Consider the following 23,411-nt stretch of genomic DNA (forward strand, 5'->3'; position numbering starts at 1 on the left):
TCACACAAGGAAAACAGAGCATGCTCAACTAAACAACTTAAAGCTGAATCTTAAGATTCTAGAAAAAGAAGAGCAAGACAAACCCAAGCTCATACAAGGGAGGAAATCATAATGATCAGAGCAGAAATCAAAGCAATGGAAACTAAGAGAACAATACAAAAAATAAATTAATTGAAGAGTTGTTATTTTTAAAGAATAAATAAAATCGACAAACCCTTGGCCAACATTATCAAAAAAAGGAAAGAAAAGGCTCAAATCCATGCAAATAGGAATGAAAAAGGTGAAGTCTCAACAGATCCAGGAGAAATTCAGGGGATCATCAATACCTACTTTGAGAAACTGCACTCTAATAAAATGGAAAACATAAAAGAAATGAACAGGTTTCCAGATACATATGAATTATCAAAGTTTAATGAAGAAGGTAAGAAAATTGTAAACACCCCAATTAAAATCAGTGAAAATCCACATTTTCTTTATCCAGTCTCCAATTGATGGGCAAATGGGCTAAAGGTGTAGGGGAAGTGGGAAGGGTAGGGGAAAGGAAATAAGGGAAAAGAAAATAATATGAGAAAATGAAAGAATGGAAATAAAGTATTTGTAAATAGGGAAGGGAGGAGGGGTGAAGGGAGGGCAGTGGTAAGGGGAAAAAATGAGAACCAAGACCTGTCATGTAAAAGTAAAAGATACCAATAATGAATGTAACTATACTGTATACCTAAAATGTACCAATGAAGTCAATGAGAAAAATATCAGTAAAATTGAAAATGTAATTAAAAATTTATCAACAAAGAAAAGCCCAGGTTCTGATGTCTTCACTGATTAATTCTACCATACATTTAGAGAAGGACTACTGCCAATACTCTTTAAACTTTTCAATGAAATTGAAAGGGAAGCAGTATTTCCAAATTCATTCTTGGACCCAACCAAAAAAGAGAACTACAGGCCAATCTCCCTAATGAACATAGATGCAAAAATCCTCAATAAGACACTGGCAAACAATATAGAAGATCATACACCCTGACCAAGCTGGATTTCTCCCAGGGACACTAGGATGGTTCGACATATGTAAATCAATAAATATAATACACTATATTAACAGTCAAAGACAAAACCATATGATCATCTCAATAGATGCAGAAAAAGTATTTGACAAAATTCAACACCCATTCATAATAAAAAGCCTGCAGAAAATTGGAATAGATGGTCTTCATCTCAATTTGATAAAGGCCATCTATAAAAAAACAACAGCTAACATCATACTAAATGGTCATAAACTGAAAACCTTCACACTAAAATCAGGAACAAAACAAGGATGTCCACTATCACCACTCCTGGATACATTAGCCTCAGCAATTAGACAAGAGAAAGAAATAAAAGGAATAAAGATAGGAAAGCAAGAAGTTAAACTGTCATTATTTGCTGACAATATGGTATTCTACATAGAAGACCCAAAAAACTCCACCAAAAGGCTTCTAGACTTAACCGACAGATTCAGTAGAGTAGCTGGGTACAAGGTAAACACTCAAAAATCAATAGCCTTCTTGTATATAAATAACAGATTTACTGAGAGCAGAATTAGGGAAACAATCCCTTTCACAATAGCATCCAAAAAATGAAATATTTGGGAATCAATCTAACAAAGGAAGCAAAAGACCTCTACATTGAGAACTACAACATTCTGAAAAAAGAGACTGAAGAGGATACAAGAAAATAGAAAGATATCCCTTCTTCCTGGGTAGGAAGAATCAATATAGTGAAAATGAAATGGTCATACTTCCAAAACTGCTATACAGATTTAATGCTATCCCTATTGAAATCCCAGTAGTATATTTCACAGAAAAAGAGAAAACAATCCAAAAACTCATTTGGAACCAGAAGAGACCTAGAATAGCAAAAACCATTCTAGGCAACAGACATGGCAAGGAGCATCACAATCCCCACCTTGAAACTATACTACAAAGCCAGTGTGATAAAAACAGCATGGTACTGGCAAAGAACAGACCTGAGGAACAATGGAATAGATAAGAAGATGCAGGAACAACTCCAGACAAACTCAGCTACCTCATCATTGACAAAGGAGCCAACCATCCTCACTGGAGGAAAGATAGCCTCTTTAATAAATGGTGTTGGGAAAACTGGATTTCAACTTGCCAAAGATTAAAACTAGACTCCTATCTTTCACCATGCTAAAATCCAAGTGGATTAAAGATCTAAATATTAAAACAGAAACACTAAACTTGTTGGAAGATATGTTAGGTAGAACTCTTCAAGACATTGGCATAGGAAGAGACTTTATGAAAAAATCCTCAACAACTAGCACAAAAATCAACAACTGGGATCTCGTCTTTAAAAACTTCTGTACTACAAGAGAAACCACCAACAGAGTTGAGAGACAACCTACAATGTGGGAACAAATTTTTATCAGCTGTTCCTCAGATGTGGCCTACTATCCAGAATATATAAAGAACTCAAAAAAATAAGACACCCCCCCATTTAGAAAACCCAATTCAAAAACGGGCATCTGAAATGCACAGACATTTCTCAAACAAAAAAGTAAAAGCAGCAAATAAACATATGAAAAATGTTCATCATCACTGGTCATTCAAGAGATTCAGATGAAAACAATTCTGAGATTTCACCTGATCCCAGAAAGAATGGCTGCTATCAAGAAAACAGCTAATAACAAATGTTGGTAGGGTTGTGTGGAGAAGGGAACCCTTCTCCATTCTTGGTGGGACTGCAGACCGGTAAAACCAATGAGGAAATCAGTATAGAGATAACTCAAAAAACTAGGATTAGAAGTCCCATTTGACTCACCTATTCCCCTGTTCAGTATCTTCTCAAAAGAATTAAAAGTATCATACCACAGTGATATATGCTTAAACTTAGAAACAGCCTAATTGCCCATCAACTGGAAACTGGACAAAGAAGATGTGTGTTTTTTTTTTAATAAAATGAAGTACTACTCAGCCATAAAGAATGAGAAACTAGAGACATTTATAGTTAAGTGGATATACTCTGAGGACATATTCTTGTGAAATTGATAGGACACACGTGTAAATACTGAATAGTTTCTCTGGTGTGATAAACTAAAAGTGTGAATAATGATCAAGATGTATAACTGATATGGTGTAATAGGAAAAAAGGTCTAAAGTGTAAGGGAAGTGGGGGGTGGTAGGTGAAAAGTAAAAAGGGAAAAGAAAAAATAAGAGAAAAGGAAAGACATGGAAACAGTCTTTATAAATAGGGAAAGGTGGAGGGGGTGAAGGGAGGGCAGAGAAATGGGGAAAAATAAGAACTAAGATATGTCATGTAAAGGTACAAGATCCCAATGATGAATGTAACCGTAGTGCATATATCTAAAGTGTTCCAGTAAAGAAAAAAAATAGAAATCAATTAATATTTAGTTACTTATCTCCAATTTTTCTTTGTACTTAAGCATATCAAGTTCTCTCTTGATACACTACAAATCTTCTACCAGTTTTAATGGTAAAAGATATGACTGACATTCTGTTTTCCTCTGCATACATAATATTACTTACTCGAGGATCTCCTAAAATGGCAATTCCAAAGGTCAACTTTCTTTTCTGTCCTTCACTCAAGTCTTTAGCAAGATTGTTCTGAACATTCTGCATGTCCAATTCCATCAAAATTTGTTGTACCTGTATGAGAAAATGATTCTTAAAATACAAAATGATCCATATTATGAAACTTTAACTGCCCACTAAAGCAGTATGTACTTTTTATAGGACTTCCTTGTCCAAATTTTATTAATGAAAGATCAGATAAGTCACTGAAGGGAATGTTGCAGTCATGATTCAGGTTGGGAAATGACTGACACTTCAGTTAATCCAAGCATACTTATTTACCTTTTGCTCCACTTCTTGTGGTAGAATCCCTTTTATTTTAGCAAAGAGACTGAGGTTTTCCTTCACTGTGAGTATATCGAATTGCACGTTATATTGAGGACAAATACCAATCATCTTTTTTATTTCTTCCAAGTCTTGCCTTTCAGAGATATTTTTATTATAGACAGTAACTGATCCTAAGAATAGAAGTTAAAAATAATTTAACATTGGCAAGCTCATACACTTTTCACAAATATCTAAAATGATAATTTCATAAATTTAACTACTAATTATGGTTGTCATAAGTATATATTTATGGTATTGCATGTTTCTTCTGTAATATCACTTAATGAAATATAGATATTTTCATGAAAACTGAGGAAAAAACAAAATACAGTCATACTTTGTTTCACGAATGCTTCTGTTCAAGAACAATTCCATGTGCAAACAGAAGCATTCAGCAAAAATTTGCTTCTGTTCACAAACTCTACTTCAGGTGATGAACACAACCATAGCCATCTTCCCTGGATAAACACTAACGCGACCATCTTCCCTCGAATGGTGGGACGAATTAAGTTCATGAACCAAGGTGCCACTTTATATTTAAAATCATACAGTTCTGGGAAACAACTTTAGAAAAACATTTCTTTCAAGCCATTCAATCTAAAATGAGAGAAGCATAGCTATCGTTTTATCATCAGATGTCCTGCCCTCAAGAAATTTCTTTCTGCTTACCTTCTGTTGGAACAGACAACCCATTAAGAATGTTTAGTAAAGAAGATTTTCCAGCTCCACTGTGCCCCAAAATGGCTGTGATTTGACCTTCATATATGTCAAAGTGCAAGCCTGTTTTTAGCACAAGATAAATTGGAAGCATTAAATAAGGGTGGTCCTAAATATAGAAGTTAAGTGATTCAGCAAGTATTCAAAATTGTCCTAATTGAGAAAATAAAACTTGAAGATCTATAATAACTTAGGCAATTTGCTACTGGTGAAATCTATATATGGACAGAAGTCTAAAATGGATAGAAACTTTTAAAAAGTATCAAAATAAATATTAATAAAATGGTCTTTCAAATTAATCAGAATGATGAATTATTTAATAAACAATGTTGGTAAAGCTAAACAAGTACATTAACAACTTTCATGTTTTTTGTTTTAAAATAGAAAATACAGCGGTTTCAGAGGAAAGGGACATTAGCCTCGAATTGATCCACATTACTGCAAAAATGAAATCTAGACCTCAGTTTCTTTAGTTGCTAAGTGGCACATTAGTATGATTTTCATAAAATTAAATGAAAAAGTTCATATAAATCATTCCTAGTATGAGTTCCTAGTATGAACTAAAATGAACTTTATTGAAGTTAAAATTACCTCAATGGCCATTCTTTTTTTTTTTTTTTAGCTTTTAAGGTTTCTGTCTTTTGTAAAAATTATCTATATACCTCTAAAATGATGTTTAATAAAAACAAGTTGACCTGTATAGAATGTAACTGCTAACTCTGATGCTTGCTTAAATATGTTATAGAAAACTATATTTTAAAAAATATTTTGCAACAAGATATGTTTGTTTTTTCTGTTATAAACTATTTTGTTACAGGATACTAACTTGTGAGTTTAATTTGCTATCCAGTTTTACTCAACTTATTTTAGTTAACTCTTATGCCAGTGTGTATAAACTATGCAAGTTTACTGAATAGATAAACTTATCAGTCTTTTAGTCTAGATGTTCTTTCCTCATAGTCAAAATATAAGATATTGTTCACAGCAGGATCATCTTAAAAAACAAAGCAAAACGGCATTTTTTTATTGTATGGTCCCATTTTTGAAAATTAGTAGATCCACAGAATTTCTGGAAGGATTTTACATCAAATTCCTAATCAGGATTAATGTCAAGGTGATAGAGTTAGATTATTTGCTTTTTTAAAAAGTTGGTTAAGTTTCAAAATTTGCACCCTGAATTTTTCCCATTTCTTTCAATAAAGTCGATGAAAGAATTAAATTTTTTATTTACCTTTCAATGCTTCTACTTTTTCACACTTTCCTTTATACTCCTTCTTAACATTTCTGATTCTGTAATAATATAGGGGTGCTTAGTCGACATAGAGGTAAAAATAGCACAGAACATGAATATGCCTAGTTATGGTGATAGATACACATTAATCACTTTGGTAATGGTGACACAAGCAGACTATTTAAAAGGACAAATACTTATTTTCAGTTCATCATTTCCCCTGAAGTAGAAAAATAAAAGAATCTTTCTAGAAATGTAAGTACCAACATTTCACTTTAAAAAGGAGAAAAATACTTTGTAATATCCTTTCTTCTCTAATTTTAGGAACATTTGAAGTTCTTTCTCCTATTCATAGGATTGCCAACCATCATTTCTTATTCTCTCCAAGCCTTGTTCATTACTCAAACCCTCAGTCCTTTGTATTTTCTATAACATTCTATCATCTTCTTTTGAACTCTATACTTTACAGACAATTGAATTTTTCACCTTTCTTTACATAGTTCTCAAAATAAAATATAAATCTAGCATCTCCACCTTCTTACCCTTCTTTTTTTCCTTACTTGCACTCTCATCTCTGAGTCAACCACTCTAGCAAACCTCTTCATCCTGAAATCATCAGTTGCTTCCAAATTACCAGATGAAACAAATGCTTTTCCAACCTTGCTTTATGGGATTGAGTCATTATCGGTGACTTTCTCTTTTTTAAAGTGTCCACATTCCACTTGATTGGTTTTTTTCTGCTTTTCCATGTGCTCGTTTTCTGTTTCCCAGTAAGATCCTCTTCTCTCACTAGACACACCATGTTTGGTTTTACAGGGTTCTCCATGTACAATACAGATCTAGGCTTCTCATTCTAGGCTCTCTTCCCCACTCCCCCCTCCCTTTCCCGCTCCCTATGTCTCATACACATACTTTTAAATAAGTGATTATCAAACTTTAATGCACACTGGAAAACAAAGGAAACTGAGAACTCCCCTTGAAGATTCGCAGTAATTGATGTGGGATGAAGGCTGAGGATTGGATACCAGAAAACGTTCCTCAGATATTGCTAATGTGAGGCCACTTTTGAGAAGGTGAATATTTAGAAAGACATCAAGACCTCATTTCGCCACCTTCCACACCTGTCCCTCTACCACCGTGGAGCCTGTGTAATATAAACACTCCTCTCTTGTCCTAATTTTTAACACAGACTCATCAATCATCTATCCAATTATAATGTCCCACAAAATTTAACTCAGAGGTAGTTATACTCTTAGATCTTTTCCTCATACTGATTATAATAATGTTCATTCCGACATTCATCAATTCTCCCTTTACTCCTACCTCTAATGCTATTCCTTATTTCCAGATTTCCCTCCTAGAATTCAAGTTCCACACAGAAAATCGGAGGATTCATTTTCAACCAGGTTAGTTCACTCCTCCACACTCTTCAGGATTTCCCCATGAGCCTCTCAGGGGAAGTCAAGGCTCTTCTGAAGAACATAAAGCAACTCCTCGTGATCTTTTCCAGTGACTTCTTCCTGCATCCTCTGCTTCATGTTTTGTGTGCCAAGACCAGCACTTGTTACATCCTGCACAAAGCTGAGATCTCTCTGTTTTCATTTTCCTTCTTGATGGGCAAATGTATGTCTCCCTATGCATGGATGCACACAAATACACTCACATACACAGATGTCATATGCACACAGTAACATCATTTTATCCTGCTTATCCTTAAAAGGTGTTCACTGCAGCACTGATTGTGAGAGCAAAAGTTGAAAACAACTAGACTTTCATTCAGTGTCAAAAGGGTTGAGATAGTAGATTCATGTCTTAAACTAGTAAAAGTTAAAATCAGTGTATCAGTTCTTTCTTATCACTATGAATAGATCTCAAAAAAACATATTGCTGAGTATAAAAGCAATGTGCAAGAACATAAAGACATTATTATACCATCTATTGAGTATTTTAGAAACAGAATTACAACACATATTGCTGAGGACTAAAAGTGCAGCTGCAATATGTAAATACAGATGGGAGGGACAATACTGAATCCATCAGAAAAGCCAATTCTCATGAGGGAGGGAGAAAACATTATTAAGAGATTAAAGTAGTCTTTAAATAAACATTTTACTAAATATAAGCTATTTAAAAAGCTCATATAGCATATTCAATAAAGCATAAACCAAATATAATAACAATATGTGTGTACTCAACCTGAGTAGTGACTGTTAACTTTCAAACCCTAATTTTTTCAGTAATTTTTGACTATTAAAAAGAAAACCCTATATTTTCCTCCTAAATTCTGCTAAACTGGGTTAGTTAATATAACTTTGGACCATATGGCACCTAGTCAATATCTCTATCTCCATATTTACCAGTTAAATTTTATAGATCTATTTACCCTCTTGTCTAGATTGTCTTCTTCTTGAAAGACAGTGTCTTCATCATCTTTGCATCCCAAAAGATTATCATCAAACCCAGAGCACAGTAAGCTCAAAATCCATTTGTTGAATGAACAAATAAGGTGAATTAAAAGATGTACAGGTTTACGAGGGATTTCATTTCAGCTCTTATTTGTGTAGTGGGACACCCACTGGAGTGGGTTTTTTTTAATACTTTAATAAAGAAAATTCCATTTAGGAGCAACTGGGTTTTTTTCCCCCAAATTTTAGAGATGAAGATAAACACTTTGTGGAACAGACTTCCTGCATTCTGGGAATGTTTCTTGAATGGTCTGTAGTTGTAGGAATGTACAGATGTTCACTCAAGTGCTCCCAGAGGAGGACAGGAATGAAGAGTTATGGGTGAGAGGGAGTCAGTTGTGGATGAAAAATAGATGTTTTTACAGAACCAACACTGATTCTGGTTAGAACTTTACAAGCTTTCTTATGTACCCCTTTATACATAAAGCTCAAAGATTGCTAGGGAAAGAGAAATAATTCACGTATATAAAAAGCAGAGACAATTTAAGAAAAAAATGAATGAATAAGTTAATACTTTATATTCATACCAAACAGAAGTCACATGTTAGGATTAATTGGGATAAACAACATTTTCTAGTGGTGGAGCTGAAGGGCAATGATGTAAGAAAGGGTCACAGTGAAGAAAGAAGACAGACTCAAGGGTCAGAAACTATCTAACTTTGGATAGTCAAAGGGCAGGTTTACACTGCTCTGTAGCCACCAAACTTGCTTCAAAAAAATATTATAATAATGTAGTTTTATCTTTGTGTTCTGGACTGGTAGGAAGGGACTGATGACATTGGAACTGATGCTGTGGGGGTCATTTCATTTCTTATTTGGCCTTTCTCAATTGATAGATACCTTCCACGAACCTGGTATACTAGCTGGGAGCAGGGGTGGCGTTACTTTCTCCTCAGAAATCTTAGCAGAAAAACAGGCCAGACACTAGATAGGCAAAGCTTAAGTAAATAGTTTAGGCCTACCTATGTTCTTTGTCTTACAGATAAACATTTCACTTTCTATATGTTCATTTTCCTTTGTCTCCTGTTGTCTCAATGGTAGCCAGATGGTAAAACCATAGATTCAATAGCCAGCCTGTCTGGATGGTAGCCACTGCTCCTCAGTTACGAGTTGTATGACACTTAGCAAGGGACTTAACTTTTTTGTACTGCATTTTTCTCATTTGTAAAATAAGAAAAACAAAAGTACTCGCTTGAAAACTTTTTGTGAGAATTAAGTGCATGTCTGAAACATAGTAGATACTGTATGAAGATATGATACACAAAAAGCAGTTAATATGTAAATCTTTGATTTTTTAAAAGTTTGTTTCAAACATAGTAGAGAACTCTACAGGGTTTTTTAAAATGTGCAATATTTGTGTTCAATCCTGTACCCTCTGAGTTGGAACTATGGTAAGGATAATCTGAAAACAGATAGCTTTTTATTTTATTCCATAGAAAACACTGAGGTTCAGAGACAATTACTCATTTTCCCAAGACTACACATCAAATAAGAGTAAGAGTGGTGAGTGTGAGTATGTAAGAACCTGATTTCAAATTTCTTCATCTACCATCCAGCAAAAGCTGGGTAAAACTACAGAAGACAAGGTTCAGAGAATGGAAACAGCAAATACAAAAGAGTGGTGGGCACAGAACACAGAAGCAGGGAAGCAGAGACGATGGAAGGTGATAGGTAATCTCGTATGGTAACAATCAAAGAAATTTTCCTTTCAGGTCCAGTTAGGAAAAATTGGTTGTGTTGACAAAAACAAGTTCCTTCTGCATCAATATTCTGCCATGTGAGAGACTGCAATACTGATTATGCCCAAGGCAGGCTGTAAGCAGTGCAGACTGTAAAAGAGTTAACTCCACAACTGGCTTATTTATAAAAGTGAGACCAGGCCAAGCCTACATGCTAAGGTCAGAGTAACTCACACCCAAATTCTGTTCCCACAACTAAACCTTCTTACTAGGAAAAACAATGTTCTAATTACAACCATATATTTTGTCTAATCTATGTTCTTGATTTGAAAATGCTTTGGCTTTTGCTTTACAAGGCTCGTTTCCATTGGTTTCCATAGAAATCATAGGACTGCATCCTTGACATAGTTCCGCCCTTGCACATAGCTGGCCTTTACCTGTTGGTTGCCAATAAAAACCAGTGGCTTGGACTGGCCAGTGCCTCTGTCTGTTGCACCTGCACTGCACATCCTGGTGTCCTGCTTTCTGTCTTACTCCTGTCTTTAGTTATTTTTTTCCTCAGGCCTGCATCATACACTGGGTAAGAGACTGGAGCCCACCGTAGAAGTTTCCAGTAATGTTTCAGGGGTCTACAGTATTGCCTCAGGCTCACCCTCTTGCTGAAAGTCAACAATTCTTTAGCCGTGCAATCACATATTAGTATAAATATTAATGTGATTACCTGATGGCTTCTTTTCCTTGGAATTCAGGAGCAATAGGTTCAAAATAATCATCAAAGGTATGCTCAGGATCTATATCTTTCTCAAAGATCTTATTATCAGTTTTTCGGTGTTTGAAACAAGATGACCAATTCAGGAAAAATAATGGAGAATAATGGCGTTCATTCCCATCTAATGAATGAACAAGCAATGTAATATCAAATCAGTAATATTAATACAAGGAGTAAAGAAACCTGTTCAGAATAGTGCAAATGTCTTGAATGCTCAAATGATGTGGAAAATTATTTTCCTTCTTAGTTCCCATTACTCAGAAGAGAACTTAATAAAGTAAACAATGAAAATTCAAATAACAATGCAAAAATTAAACATTATAGAGCGTTCAACAAAATATAAATCAGAGGTTTGAATAAAACATGATCTATACTTTCAGTTTCTCACACCAGAGAAACTATTCAGTATTTACATATGTGTGTCCTATTTATTTCACTTAAGAGTATCTCCTCAATGTGTATCCATTTAGCTGTAAATATCTCTAGCTTCTCATTCTTTATGGCTGAGTAGTAAGTACACCATTTTATAAAAGAAACCACATCTTCGTTATCCAGTCACCAGTTGATGGGCTTTTGGGCTATCCCAAGATTTAGCTATTACAAACTGTTCTGCTATAAATATGAGTGTGCACATATTGCTGTAATATGATGCTTTTAATTTTGAGAAGATACTCAGCAGGGGAATAGCTGGGTCTGATGGGTATAAATGAGGACCAAAATGTATAATAGATAATGTGAAATAGGAAGAAAAGGTCCGAAGGGGAAAGGGAAATGAAAAGGAAAGGGGGAGCTAGGGGAAAGTAAACAAGGGAAAGGAAAAAATATGAGAACAGGAAAATAAAGAAACAAAGTCTTTGTAAATAGGGAGGGGTGGAGGAGTTGAAGGGAAGGCAGGGGTATGGGGAAAAAATAAGAACCAAGATACATCATGTAAAGGTACAAATTCCCAATGATGAATGTTATCATGTTGTATATCTAAAATGTACCAAAAAAACAATGAATTTAAAAAATTATCTAACAGAAGAGTGGAGGAAATCAAATGTTTGGGAAAACACAAAACCTTAATATGGCATATAAAAATCATTGTAGACATGTTCAGGAACTTAATCTGACCACAGCAATATAGTTGAATATAATATTAAAATCTATATATTGACATACAAGCACACTAATAAAAAGATAAAAATGATAAATTATACTTCTTTGGATAAATATGGTTACTTTTAAATTTTTTTCCAAATTCAAAAATATGAAGTAGTACTAATGACTTTCAGATATAGAGATATAAACAGGGAATATATACCAAAAATACATATAAACATAGAAGACAAACAGCTATAGTTAAAATGGCAGAAATATATAAATAAGAAAATAAATAAGATCATGCACAGTCAAAAGCATTCTGATTCTAATATGTGTGAAAAAATTTTGGATTTATGTGTAAAATTTGGTTATAAAATAAAGAAAACAACCATATAAATAATGTACTTCTGTAAATATGAAAAATGCTGAGAATAATGCCAAACAAATATTTTTCCGAGAATATGTTCACTGTGCAATGGCCCTGTATAAGCCAAGCTATAGCAAGACCTAGTTTCTTTCAGCTGATTCTGATACATATCCTAATTATCACTCATTCCAAAGACTTTCAAGGATAATTGTAAAAGTAACATTATTTAATTACTATATAACTATGTTTTATAATTAGTACTATCATACAATTATACTACCATATGAAGTCAGAAGAATAATTGTTCTTATAAGGAAACTCCTTTGAACTAGTAAAATTATGAAGTAGAAAAAAATAATTCATTTGGACTGAGATGAAATAATACTGATTTTCCCTTCTAAAAGTATATTTGTATAATATTAAGAAAAACTATTCAATGCAATCAGTAACTATAAAGGTCAGAGAAAAATACATTACTACTTACGGGGCAAGATTTTTTCAAAGTATAATGCCAATACCAAGTAGATAAGACAATCAAAAGCCAACATAGCAAATATTGCTATCATTATATATGAGTCTCCTGAAGGGTCAGGAAAAGTTACACCATTCAAGTTATAATCCAGGTGGATAATCTGATATTCAAGCAAAAATAATAAAAGTATAAATTAGCAAATATATACCTTAGCATAGCATCAAGTTATTTCTAGTTGTTTATAAAAAGTACCATTAATAAATTAAAAACCCTATCAACAAATAACTGAAAAATATGTGATATCCAGCACTGTATAATGAATTCCTACAAAGCAATAGGGAAAACTCAGTAGAAAAAGTAGCAAAGCCCTGGACAGGTCATTTGCAAAAAGGAAAAATTCAAACCACCACTAAATATGACAATAATTAGGAAAAAGCATATTAATAATTACAAGAATAAATCCCTAAAAATCTATCAGAATGGCTACAGTTTGAAAAGTTAACAACACCAAATGTTAGTGAAGATTTAGAAAAACTGGATCACTAAAACACTGGCATAAATGTAAGTTGGCACAATTTGAAAAAAACTTAGTGGCAGCTACAAAGATTAAGGTTTAACTACTGTAGGAACCACTACTCAATGCATAGATAAAGACCACAGAAACGTGGCACACTAGGAAACACGTCCATGAATATTCATAGCAGCTGTGTTAAAAATCATCAAAAATTATGGCTAAGGTATAGCCTCATCAGTGATAGGGCTCTTGCCAAGCATATGAGGCCCTGAATTCAACTGCTAGCACTGCAATCAATCAATCAATCAATTAATAAAATTTCAAGACTGGAACCGAATGTCATTTATCAATAGGAAAACTGATAGTATAGGCATACAATAGAATATTACATAACACTGCACGTAAAGTTGCACACAAAACTATGAGTGATAACCAAAAATATAATGTTGAATGAAAAAATATATTGTATACAATATAATTCATATAATGGTCAAAATAAGCAAAACTAAAAAATTATATTCTGAAACACAAATATGGGTATAAGAAAAACAAGAATGTGATTATCATAAAACACTTTCAGAGGATGGAATTCCATTCTATTCCTTCATTTAGTTCATGGTTCTTTGATTTGCTTTATAATTATTTATTAAACTGTATTATATATTTTGAAAGTTGTTCATATTTGATTGATATTTATTTTTAAATATTTTCACATTAGGTTTACATTGCAATTTTAATAAACTAGCAGGGTGCTTTCATTATGTGAAAGGAAAATGTGTATATATAGGAAAAAACGTAAAAAAATCTCAGAAGGAAAATACAGCTGGGTGGTGACAATTTGAAAAATTTTTAAATTTAAGTTTACTTATGACAACTTTTCTACAGTAGAATAATAAAAAACATTTTCGAATTAGCTTTAAAATAGAAAAACTGCTTTAAAGTATCAAATTCTTTTAAAATGTCAATAATAAGTTAACTTTTTTACCTGTGTCATTCCAGCAGTAAAGGCAAAGGGGCTACAAATACACAAAATCCACTCCAGGGGTGAAGGAAGTTGTCTGTAAAGTGCAGTGAACCCCACACACCCCCAAAAGAGTGTAAGGAGAAACACAATCAAATTGGTGAGGGCAGCCTTCTCCAACAGCACACTCATCAGGAAAACTAAGGTTATCTGAAAGACAGAAGACTTTAGCTGTTAAAATTCTGCAGTTCATTGTGGATCATTGGTGGCACAATGAAATAAATATCTTTTTACCGTAAAGATAACTGTCCATGAGAAAGTGATGGAATTGTTAAGGTATAATAATTTTTCCCTGCTCTATATTCTTCTCTTAAAGAGGATCTTTATCTGTGCTCCTCACATACTGAGTTTTTGTGGCCAGGGAAGGGGTGGAGGTAGATATGAGGATAGAGTAGAAATACAGACTTGGGAAAACTGAATGAAGCTAAATCAATGCATTAAGGAAAAGCATCTATAACTTGTGCAGGAAACATTGGAGGTCCTTGTTCAGAGAAAAAGAGGAGAGCAAATTAGATATTTTGTATGGAGATCTTTAGGGAAAGCATGTCAAGAAAATTTTCAACAATAATCTAGAAAAGTCTTAAATTCAAAATCATTTTTATTTTTGATGCATTGCTTGATTAATTCAGACCTTGCACAAAAGAGAAGTCCAATTTCATGTGGGCTTACATCATTTTCCCACATCTGCAGAGATTTTATCAAGCAAAACACACACACACACACACACACACACACACACACACACACATCATGAAAGGAGCAATGGTACTTGGTACTAACATACTGAGCCATTAGTATTTGCTAAATACAGCTAAGACCTAAATTAGAAAAAGTAATAATTAATGTATGAACTTACCAAAGACAAGCCATATAAGAAAAAAAGTGTAAGTATGACCATGAAGCCAGTCATGACTATAATTTGGTTGGATGTTATGATAATTGTAATGAATATGGAAATAATGAAGATGAATCCAGCATAAATTAAACCCCAGGAGAACCTAAATAAAGAAGAAATCATGTAAATTATTTCACCTTTATTAAGAAATAGTTTAACTATAGAAAAGCACCTACTAGATAATATTACAGTTGTATCTACCACATAGCTTAATAAACATGATAATTATAATATGAGAAGCCCACTACATACCCCTTACCTGACCACAATAATACGTCCTCCTACTAAGGTAACCACTTTTTTAAATATGCTGTTTATAATCCCTATGCATTTGGATTACTTTTAATAATAGATACTATAATACATACTATAATATAATACTGCATATAAGCAACCACCAATGGGAAAGGATGCTACAACCAAGTAAATGACTATAAACATCAGCATGTCCTTTCAGGACCTACAGTTAGGCATCAGCTCTGTGTGTATATATTATATAAATAGTATTAACACTGTCTAAACTTTCATGCTGTATGTACTCTTCTGCAATTTGCTTTTCTCAGTCAACATTAAGAATATTATGAACTGCTGTATAATGTTTCATTGTATAGACATATTCTAGTCTTCTGCCCATGGACATTCGGGTTGTTTTTAATTTGTCTTCTCATTATGGTCTTGCTGTTATGGCCGTGTCTAGATGTCCCCCAAAGCCTCATGTGGTCATAAGTGTGACTTTTTCAAGGGATGTTTGGATCTGCAGTGTGTGATGTTGGGATTGATTCATGGTGCAGTGCTAGGATCAAGGGCACTAAGATTAAGGGTGTGAGTGGTACTCACCCTAAGTAGCCTGGATAAGACATAAAGGGATAGAAAGAACTGTAGCTGTCCCTTATTGTTTTGCTATCTTCTGTCTGCCATGAACTGTTTCACCTCTGCAATTCCTGTCTGCCATGCCACCCTGCCTTGGAACCAGAAAATTATAAACTGAAATATCTACAAGCTATGAACTAAATAAACCTTTTAACTTTGGGTGTTGGGTATTTTGTCTCAGCAACGAAAGAGAATTAATGAAGACAGTTACCAAGAACATTCTTATATTTGGCTTTTGGGGGAGTAATGCACAAGAATATCTAGCTGTAAGGTAAAATTGCTGCTTTGGTTGATATTTTCAAATTGTCTTAGTGATAGAATAGAATGATACTTAACAGCTATTGGTCAACCAAGTAATTCTACAATGTTCAGGGGCAGGTGAAAATTTGATCATTCTTGCTGGATCTCTGCATGGATGCACCTCTAATCTACTCACAGCAGTACAACTACTTACAATTGGAAATTTCATGATTCCACTAAGTGCATCCCACTCTTCCTATTCTTTCTCATGATTTCTTTTTTTGTTTTGTTTGGTACCAGGGATTGAACTTGGGCCCTTGTGCTTGCAAGGCAGGCCACCGAACAGCTGAGCTAAATCCCTGGCCCATGATTTCTTAAACTGATAAAAATTAGGGAGTGCCTTCGTATATTCACACTGCTTTGTTCTAGATACATTTATGTTCACTTTTAGAAAGTACTTATTAAGAATTAGTATTTAATCTTAGCTTGATAAGGCTGTAGATACATTAGTCTGACTTTTTTTTTTTACAAATAAGAAAATTGAGCGTAGATCCCTATTAGATAATAGGCATATTCAAAGTAAAAAATAAATCAGCAACAATGAACAGATGTAGCTAGAGGCCTTTGCTCTCTCTACAGTCTCTTACCTGTTCAAAATTTCATAACTGAATATGAATTCAACAGCTAAAAAATACAGCAGAAGTATTAACAACAGGATTTTGTATCAGTATGTCCCAGTAAAACATGTTTATGCTACATTTGCTGCTCATTTGACTTATTTTTAATTTTCTATTACAAAATTTCAGCCTGTCATAGAAACACCAGTATTTTTGAAAAGCATAACACATTCTGCATAATTCACTTCCTTAACACAGAAAGGAACTATTTTAGGTTGAAATTGAAAATACACAGTGTAGGAGGATTGCCAGGGAATGAGAATAAACATTACCCAGAAAAAGGAACCAGTTGCAGGGTGGAGCTGACAGATGTTAATAAATCTATATAAAACTTCTGACTAAAAATAAAGTAATTCAGATATAATATTTAAAAAATAAATACATTTCACATTTATGACAGTAAGAAAAAGTTATAAAATGTATTTCCAATAGATACATAGCTGTTAATGGGAATGTTTCAAAATTATTTTCCTTCTTAGTTATAAGGATGTATACATAAATTCATTTTGATAGGTTTTAGGGTACATGCATATAACAATCATCCTGAGAACAAATCTGCTCAAATGTATAACACTGTTTTGATTTTAATATGAGATTTACTGGAGACTCTGGCTTTGAGTGACTGCAAGCATTCTGTCCCACAGAACTAGTCCGGGATTGAAAGAAGCCCTTTTTCTAATGATTTCCTCTGCGTTCCCTTCTAATAGATTTCATGGGTGGCTATAAATTCATTTCTTTTTATTTCTCCATATCCCATTGCAAAAAAAATCCTTTAAATTTTAAAACATGACTTCCTCTTTTTCTATTTCACAATTCATACAAATTAAAATTCTCTCTGCTGGTAAAATATATTTTGCAGAATATAAAAATTTCTTAGATCATTATATTAAGATCTAATGTGTAGCTTGCAAAAGATTATACAATAAATAATTATTCATCCATTCCAAGTCGTTCCACATGCATAAAGAATATTTTCCTGATATGAAGAATGGAGAATTATCCTCCACAATTCAGTATTTCCTAAATGTTTACATTCTTTTGGGGTAAAATAAACAGATTATTTTTCCTTTTCCTAGGCAATATACATTCTGTCACTGATAATCTTATAAAATTCTCTGTCTTCTTGGGAATTTAGAGCTTGTATGATTTTCTTTTCTGTTTACTAATCTTGCCTATTTATTATTTTGCTTTGTTTCTATGCAATTATTTGTATTAATACAAACATACACACACACACACACACACACACACACACACACACACACATATATATATACACTTTTATATTTCACAATCACTGTAGATCATTTCTGGGACAGGAAGACATAAATATTAATACATGAAGCAAATGCTCTTATTAAGCCTTTCTACATGCTATTCTATATGCTATACATGCCGGGCACATTACATGGGCTATTTCATTTAACTATAATATATGGTATTTACTTAATCAAAAAAATAAATGCCTGGTGGCAAAGCCCCTAACAAAACTAAACCTTTATAGGACTCTACTTTCTTCAACATGAGGAAGCTTGGACAAACCAGCCAATAACTGTAGGCAGATCAAGTAGAAGAGATGTAATCAGAACACCTTGGTTAAAGTCTGGCACTCACCACCTAGACATTGCACAACTCTGATTCACTTTCCTTGTTTACAAGTTGGATGGTAGTGCCTCTATCCCATGCTTAGTTTAAGTTTTAATGGCACAGAAAAAAAAAATGCCCTGTAAATTGTAATCACTATTTTCCAGGGCAAATTTTAGCAAACAGTAAATCAAGAATTCAGAACAAACAAAAAAACACCCAATATATCAAGTTTAAACCACAGTGTTCAGAAAGAGTAACACTTTTTCACTGCTTCATAATTCTGTTTATCAGTTTGCACTTCCTGAGTTAATCACTCACCAGAATGCTGAATCTCGCAGACCCATCATTTTCATTAAATCTTTACACTTTTTTCTCTCTTTTGTTACATCAAGTGATACGAAATATATAAATGAGGAGAAGTAAATCAAGCAGAATAGAATAAAGATCTCATTTTGAAGAATATCTCTAGAAATAAAAGGTAATGTCTTCATATTTATAGCAGTGACTGACATCAACTCTTCCATCACAGAACGATTTGTGGTGATCTAAGAATTTAAATAAACATAAAGCATTATTGAAAGAATGCCCATTGGTGAAACTTGAGTAGATCCTGAGGATTTAATAATGTCAATTTCTTAGTTTTAATATTGTACTATAGTCATGCAAGATTGTAGCGTTAGCATCAGGGAACACTGGGTGAAAGATAGATACACCAACCTCCCTGTACATTGCTTTCGAAGCTTCCCATATTTCTGAACCACTTCTAAATTGAAAGTTTAAAAATAATCAGTTCCCCCTTGTCTAAATACCTCCTTTGTAACATAAGCGTGAAAATTTGAGTGTATGTCACTGCTGTGGTTTGAATGTATGTTGAAATTTCATCCCTGCTGTGTCGACATTAGAGGTGGGGCCTTGGGGAAGTGATCAAGTAATGAGGGAACAGATTAGTCCACCCTCCTGGAACAGATGAGTGTCATATCAAAGGGCTGGACAGAAGTAGCTGAGACCCTTTTAGCTCCTCTACCCTATGAAGACACTTAGATCATGATATCTGTGAGGAAAGGGCCCTCACTGGACACTATACCTGTCAGTGCCTTGATCTGGGGCTTCCCAGCCTCTGCAACTATGAGACATAAATTCTTGTTCTTTATAAATTAACCAGTCTGAGATATTTGGTTATCGCAGCACAAATGAAGTAAGACAGTCATCTTTCATCAAAACTTCGGCGCTGCTGGAGTTAGTTTACATTGCACTATCTTAAACTAATCAAAAGTTATGTTACAACTTTTCAGTTGAAGACTTACTTCTATAATAGCAGCATTAATGACAGTTTGTAAAGTCACAAATCCTCTATTCCAATAGGCGGACAATGTGCATGAAAAATCACCGCCTGCCATCCAGCAATGAGCTGTAAACACAAAGAAAAGCATCCCTGCCATTACGGGAGGAGTTGGAGAATAAGAAACAAGAATCTAAGTCAGAACTTTTCCCCTCTTAAAGAGGAAGCAAATGAAAGTTCCTTGTAAGATAATTTTATTTATAAAGACCCTAGAATGCACAATAAATCTTAGAAAGTAAAAAGAAGATGAAAGTGAACTCTCTGCTTCGGCAACACTAGACCCTGTGTCTCAGAATGACAAACATAGTCCAACACATTCTTGGCTCCTGGATGCTCGCCTTCTGAATGAAAACGGGGTTCACTCATTCCTTTCTTCTGGATCTCCACTCAAAAGTAACTATCATAGGGCCTGGGATTGAGCTCAGTGGTGCTGCCCACCTGCCTCACAAGTAGAAGGTTCCAAGTTCAATCCTCAGAACGAAAACAAAACAAAACAAAACAAAAACTGTCATAGAAGTCTTTCCTAATCACTGTAAATAAAATGTCTAAAATCGCTGTTTTACAATTTATCTTTTAACCTTGCCTTATCTTACTCTGTTGCTCTGCTGAATATATAATAAACTCTGTGTTTTTGTTAACCTCAGTCCTCAGGACCAAGAACAGTACTGAGCATATTTTAGCACTCAGCAAATGAACAGCAAAGAAATGATTCTACTGGTCACATTAGTTCTGTTCTCCAAGGGATCTTCTAACCCATCGGCCATTGTTCCTTTCAGCTGCCTCCATTATCGTCTGAGCCACCATCAACTCACTGGGAAGTTTTGCTACGTTCTCCGTGAAGCATCTGCAGTGCATCCTCTAGGATAAATCAGGAGTGCTCGCCTATTTTGCCTTGAAGAAAGTGCATCGCCAGCTATCCAGTAACCTAGGTTTACAGGATCTAACCCCTGAGTAACTAGCATCAGTCACAGTCCTTTCAGTGTGCTTCCTCTTCAGGTGCTTTTCTCACCTCGGTTCTCCGCATTTGTCTTTCTTCTATCTGAAACCCTACACCACCAGCTCCTCACATCTGACATCCTCCTGGTCCAAGTCCTCACAAGAGGATTTCTTTGCACTTGCCATTAATTATTTAATGTCTGTTTTTCTTACTACATGGACTCTTACCTGGTGCTGGGACCTCAGTCTTGATCACCCCTGCATCCTTTGAAACACACCTGAGAACTTAGTAGACACATATGTTGTTATTCTACAATCTTTGGGTGGTAAACCTCTGGTGGGAATACACTTTTAGGTTTGTCATAAGTTCAACAATAAAATGTCATTCTATTTTCTCAGATGCCATTGAAAGAATCTCTGTTGCCCATTACCACCTATTCCATTAGTTAAAAACATGAAATTTCATGTCATGAGATCTTATATGAAAACTCACTTGATAAATCTTCTTCCCTCAAAAATGGAATTGCATATCCTTGAAAAAGTTTTAACTTGTAAGAGAAAGTATCATTAAAGATGATTCCCACAGCATATGGTACATTCTTTAACAGTATTTGATCCATAGAACTTGCATTTGGAACGCCAACGATTCTTTCTTCTGTGAATTACAAGTTAAAAACAGACACAAAAAATTGTCATAGAGTTTCATCAAAACAAAATGTGATAATCAACTGTTATTAGATATTATCATTAGACTTAAACTAAAATCATATTCCATTGAAATCAAACAAACTAAAAGGCAAGGTGGGAATTTTTATTTTAAAGTTTTAGATTCCAGAATCAAGATATATACACTAGAATTGTGTTTTCTTTTAATAATAGTAGGTGTCAGGGCACATGAGACGTACACAAATAACATTATGCTGGGATAAGTAGTTCATAAGAGAATAAAAGTATAAAGAAACAGAAGAATTGTTTTAGTTATGATACAGCTGAGAATTCTAGATTTTATATTTACTGAAATAAAGACAATTTACATAACCTTTGTCTTATATAGGAAACAAGATAAAGTGACTATTTCTAACAGCCAGAAATTTCATGTGTTAGAAATTAAGTATTAAAGAACAAATAGCCAGATTACACCTCAGTTGCTAAAGAATGAAATATTAATTCTTGTTATCCTGACCTAATTTAGAATGAAGACTTTTAAAGGTGTTTACAAATGATGCTGCATGAATAAAATAATAATTTTCAGTGATCTATTTTAGTCTCTACAATTACGACCCAATAATCATGACCCAATCTTTTATTTAGATTCTTTTCCTGAAATATCAATCATAATTGTCACATTTTCATATTAAATACATACACACTCACTAGTGGATATATTCTAGTCACTAGTGTGCAAATGTGAAATTATAAACCTGTTGTTACATTATAGCAAACAAAAATGTGGACCTTCCTAAACTGAATCTCCAAGCTGAAAGGATTCAGGAGAATAACTGTTGTGACCTAAACAATTTGCATGCTATCTTGACATTTATTTAGTTAGAAGCAGGCATCACTGTGACTTCAAATTAATATGTATAAATCTTATTTTAAAAACTAGTATCAGTAATTCTTTCTTGTCTTTAGTACACTCACCTTTCATAAAGGGAACAAAGGTTGTTTTATTCATTATCTTCTGGGTTATATCAGAGGTTGGTGTGTATACAATCATTATAGAAGACCTATTAAATTTATCTACCCTCCCAAGATCTTGAGGAGGCATTTCAGGAAACTGGTAACTTTCTCCCAAAGATGAAAACAGGATTGCATATAGTCCTAGAAGTATTGGGAGGCCCCATTCCTATAAAAACATTTTTAAAAGATAAAAGAAAACAAAATTAGATAATTTTTCCTTAATGTCAATCAATATTAATGAACTTTTGAGGACAAATTCCAGTTTGACCATGTACTCGTCAAACTACGGAGAACCCAATGAACTACAATACTGAATTCACCAGGTGCATCACTTTTGGATGGGTGCTACGAGTCAATTTTTGTATTAAAACATGAAGTAGTTCAGAAGCTCTTTTTCCCCCCAAAAAAATTAGGTCTTATTTTCAGGAAAGCAGTTTTATTTTATATAAATAAAATGAACAGGATGTCTAATAGGATAACAATATCCATATGTCTGGGTAGCAAACTCTAGAGTTTGTAAGTCATGGAGTTTCCCAGATAGTGTTCAGAGTAGCACATAGATATATTTTTGTCAATTGTCATATCATTGTGTTAGAAATTGCACATCCCTGTGATCCCAGTTACTGGGGAGGCCCACCTAGGCAACTTAGTGAAATCCTGTCTCAAAATTTTATTTAAAAAGTTTTTTAAAAACTGGGTATGTAGGGCTGGGGATTTAGCTTAGTGGTTCTGCTGCCTGACTTGCAAGCACAGGACCTGAGTTCAATCCCCACTACCAAAAAAAAAAGTTAGGGATGTAGCTCAGTGCTACCTTGTATAATCACCAGTAAATACCAAACACACACACACACACACACACACACACACACACACACACACACACACACACACACACACACACACACACACACACACACACACGAAAAAAAGGAGGAGAAAAGAGAACTAAAGGACT

The 23,411-nt window shown here is 34.1% G+C and overlaps 1 protein-coding gene across 4 annotated transcripts in view; it reads right to left on the reverse strand.

Annotated features, from left to right (window-relative positions):
- Positions 1-23,411, reverse strand: part of Abca6 (ATP binding cassette subfamily A member 6) — a 55,799-nt gene that overhangs the window by 30,187 nt on the left and 2,201 nt on the right. For all 4 annotated transcript variants that reach the window (XM_010640574.3, XM_010640572.3, XM_010640573.3 and 1 more), the window contains 12 exons: positions 22,418-22,622; positions 21,270-21,431; positions 19,806-19,909; positions 18,820-19,046; positions 15,089-15,230; positions 14,197-14,382; positions 12,710-12,857; positions 10,728-10,896; positions 5,863-5,921; positions 4,584-4,694; positions 3,870-4,045; positions 3,543-3,662 (listed from right to left, as the gene is read on the reverse strand). In XM_010640574.3, coding sequence (XP_010638876.1) covers positions 3,543-3,662; positions 3,870-4,045; positions 4,584-4,694; positions 5,863-5,921; positions 10,728-10,896; positions 12,710-12,857; positions 14,197-14,382; positions 15,089-15,230; positions 18,820-19,046; positions 19,806-19,909; positions 21,270-21,431; positions 22,418-22,544 — 1,731 coding nt within the window. In that variant the 5' untranslated portion in view covers positions 22,545-22,622. The remainder of the gene's footprint in view (positions 1-3,542; positions 3,663-3,869; positions 4,046-4,583; positions 4,695-5,862; positions 5,922-10,727; positions 10,897-12,709; positions 12,858-14,196; positions 14,383-15,088; positions 15,231-18,819; positions 19,047-19,805; positions 19,910-21,269; positions 21,432-22,417; positions 22,623-23,411) is intronic.

Source organism: Fukomys damarensis, unplaced genomic scaffold (genome assembly GCF_012274545.1).
Source record: "Fukomys damarensis isolate Sample0158 unplaced genomic scaffold, DMR_v1.0_HiC HiC_scaffold_23, whole genome shotgun sequence".
Lineage (NCBI taxonomy): Eukaryota > Metazoa > Chordata > Mammalia > Rodentia > Bathyergidae > Fukomys > Fukomys damarensis.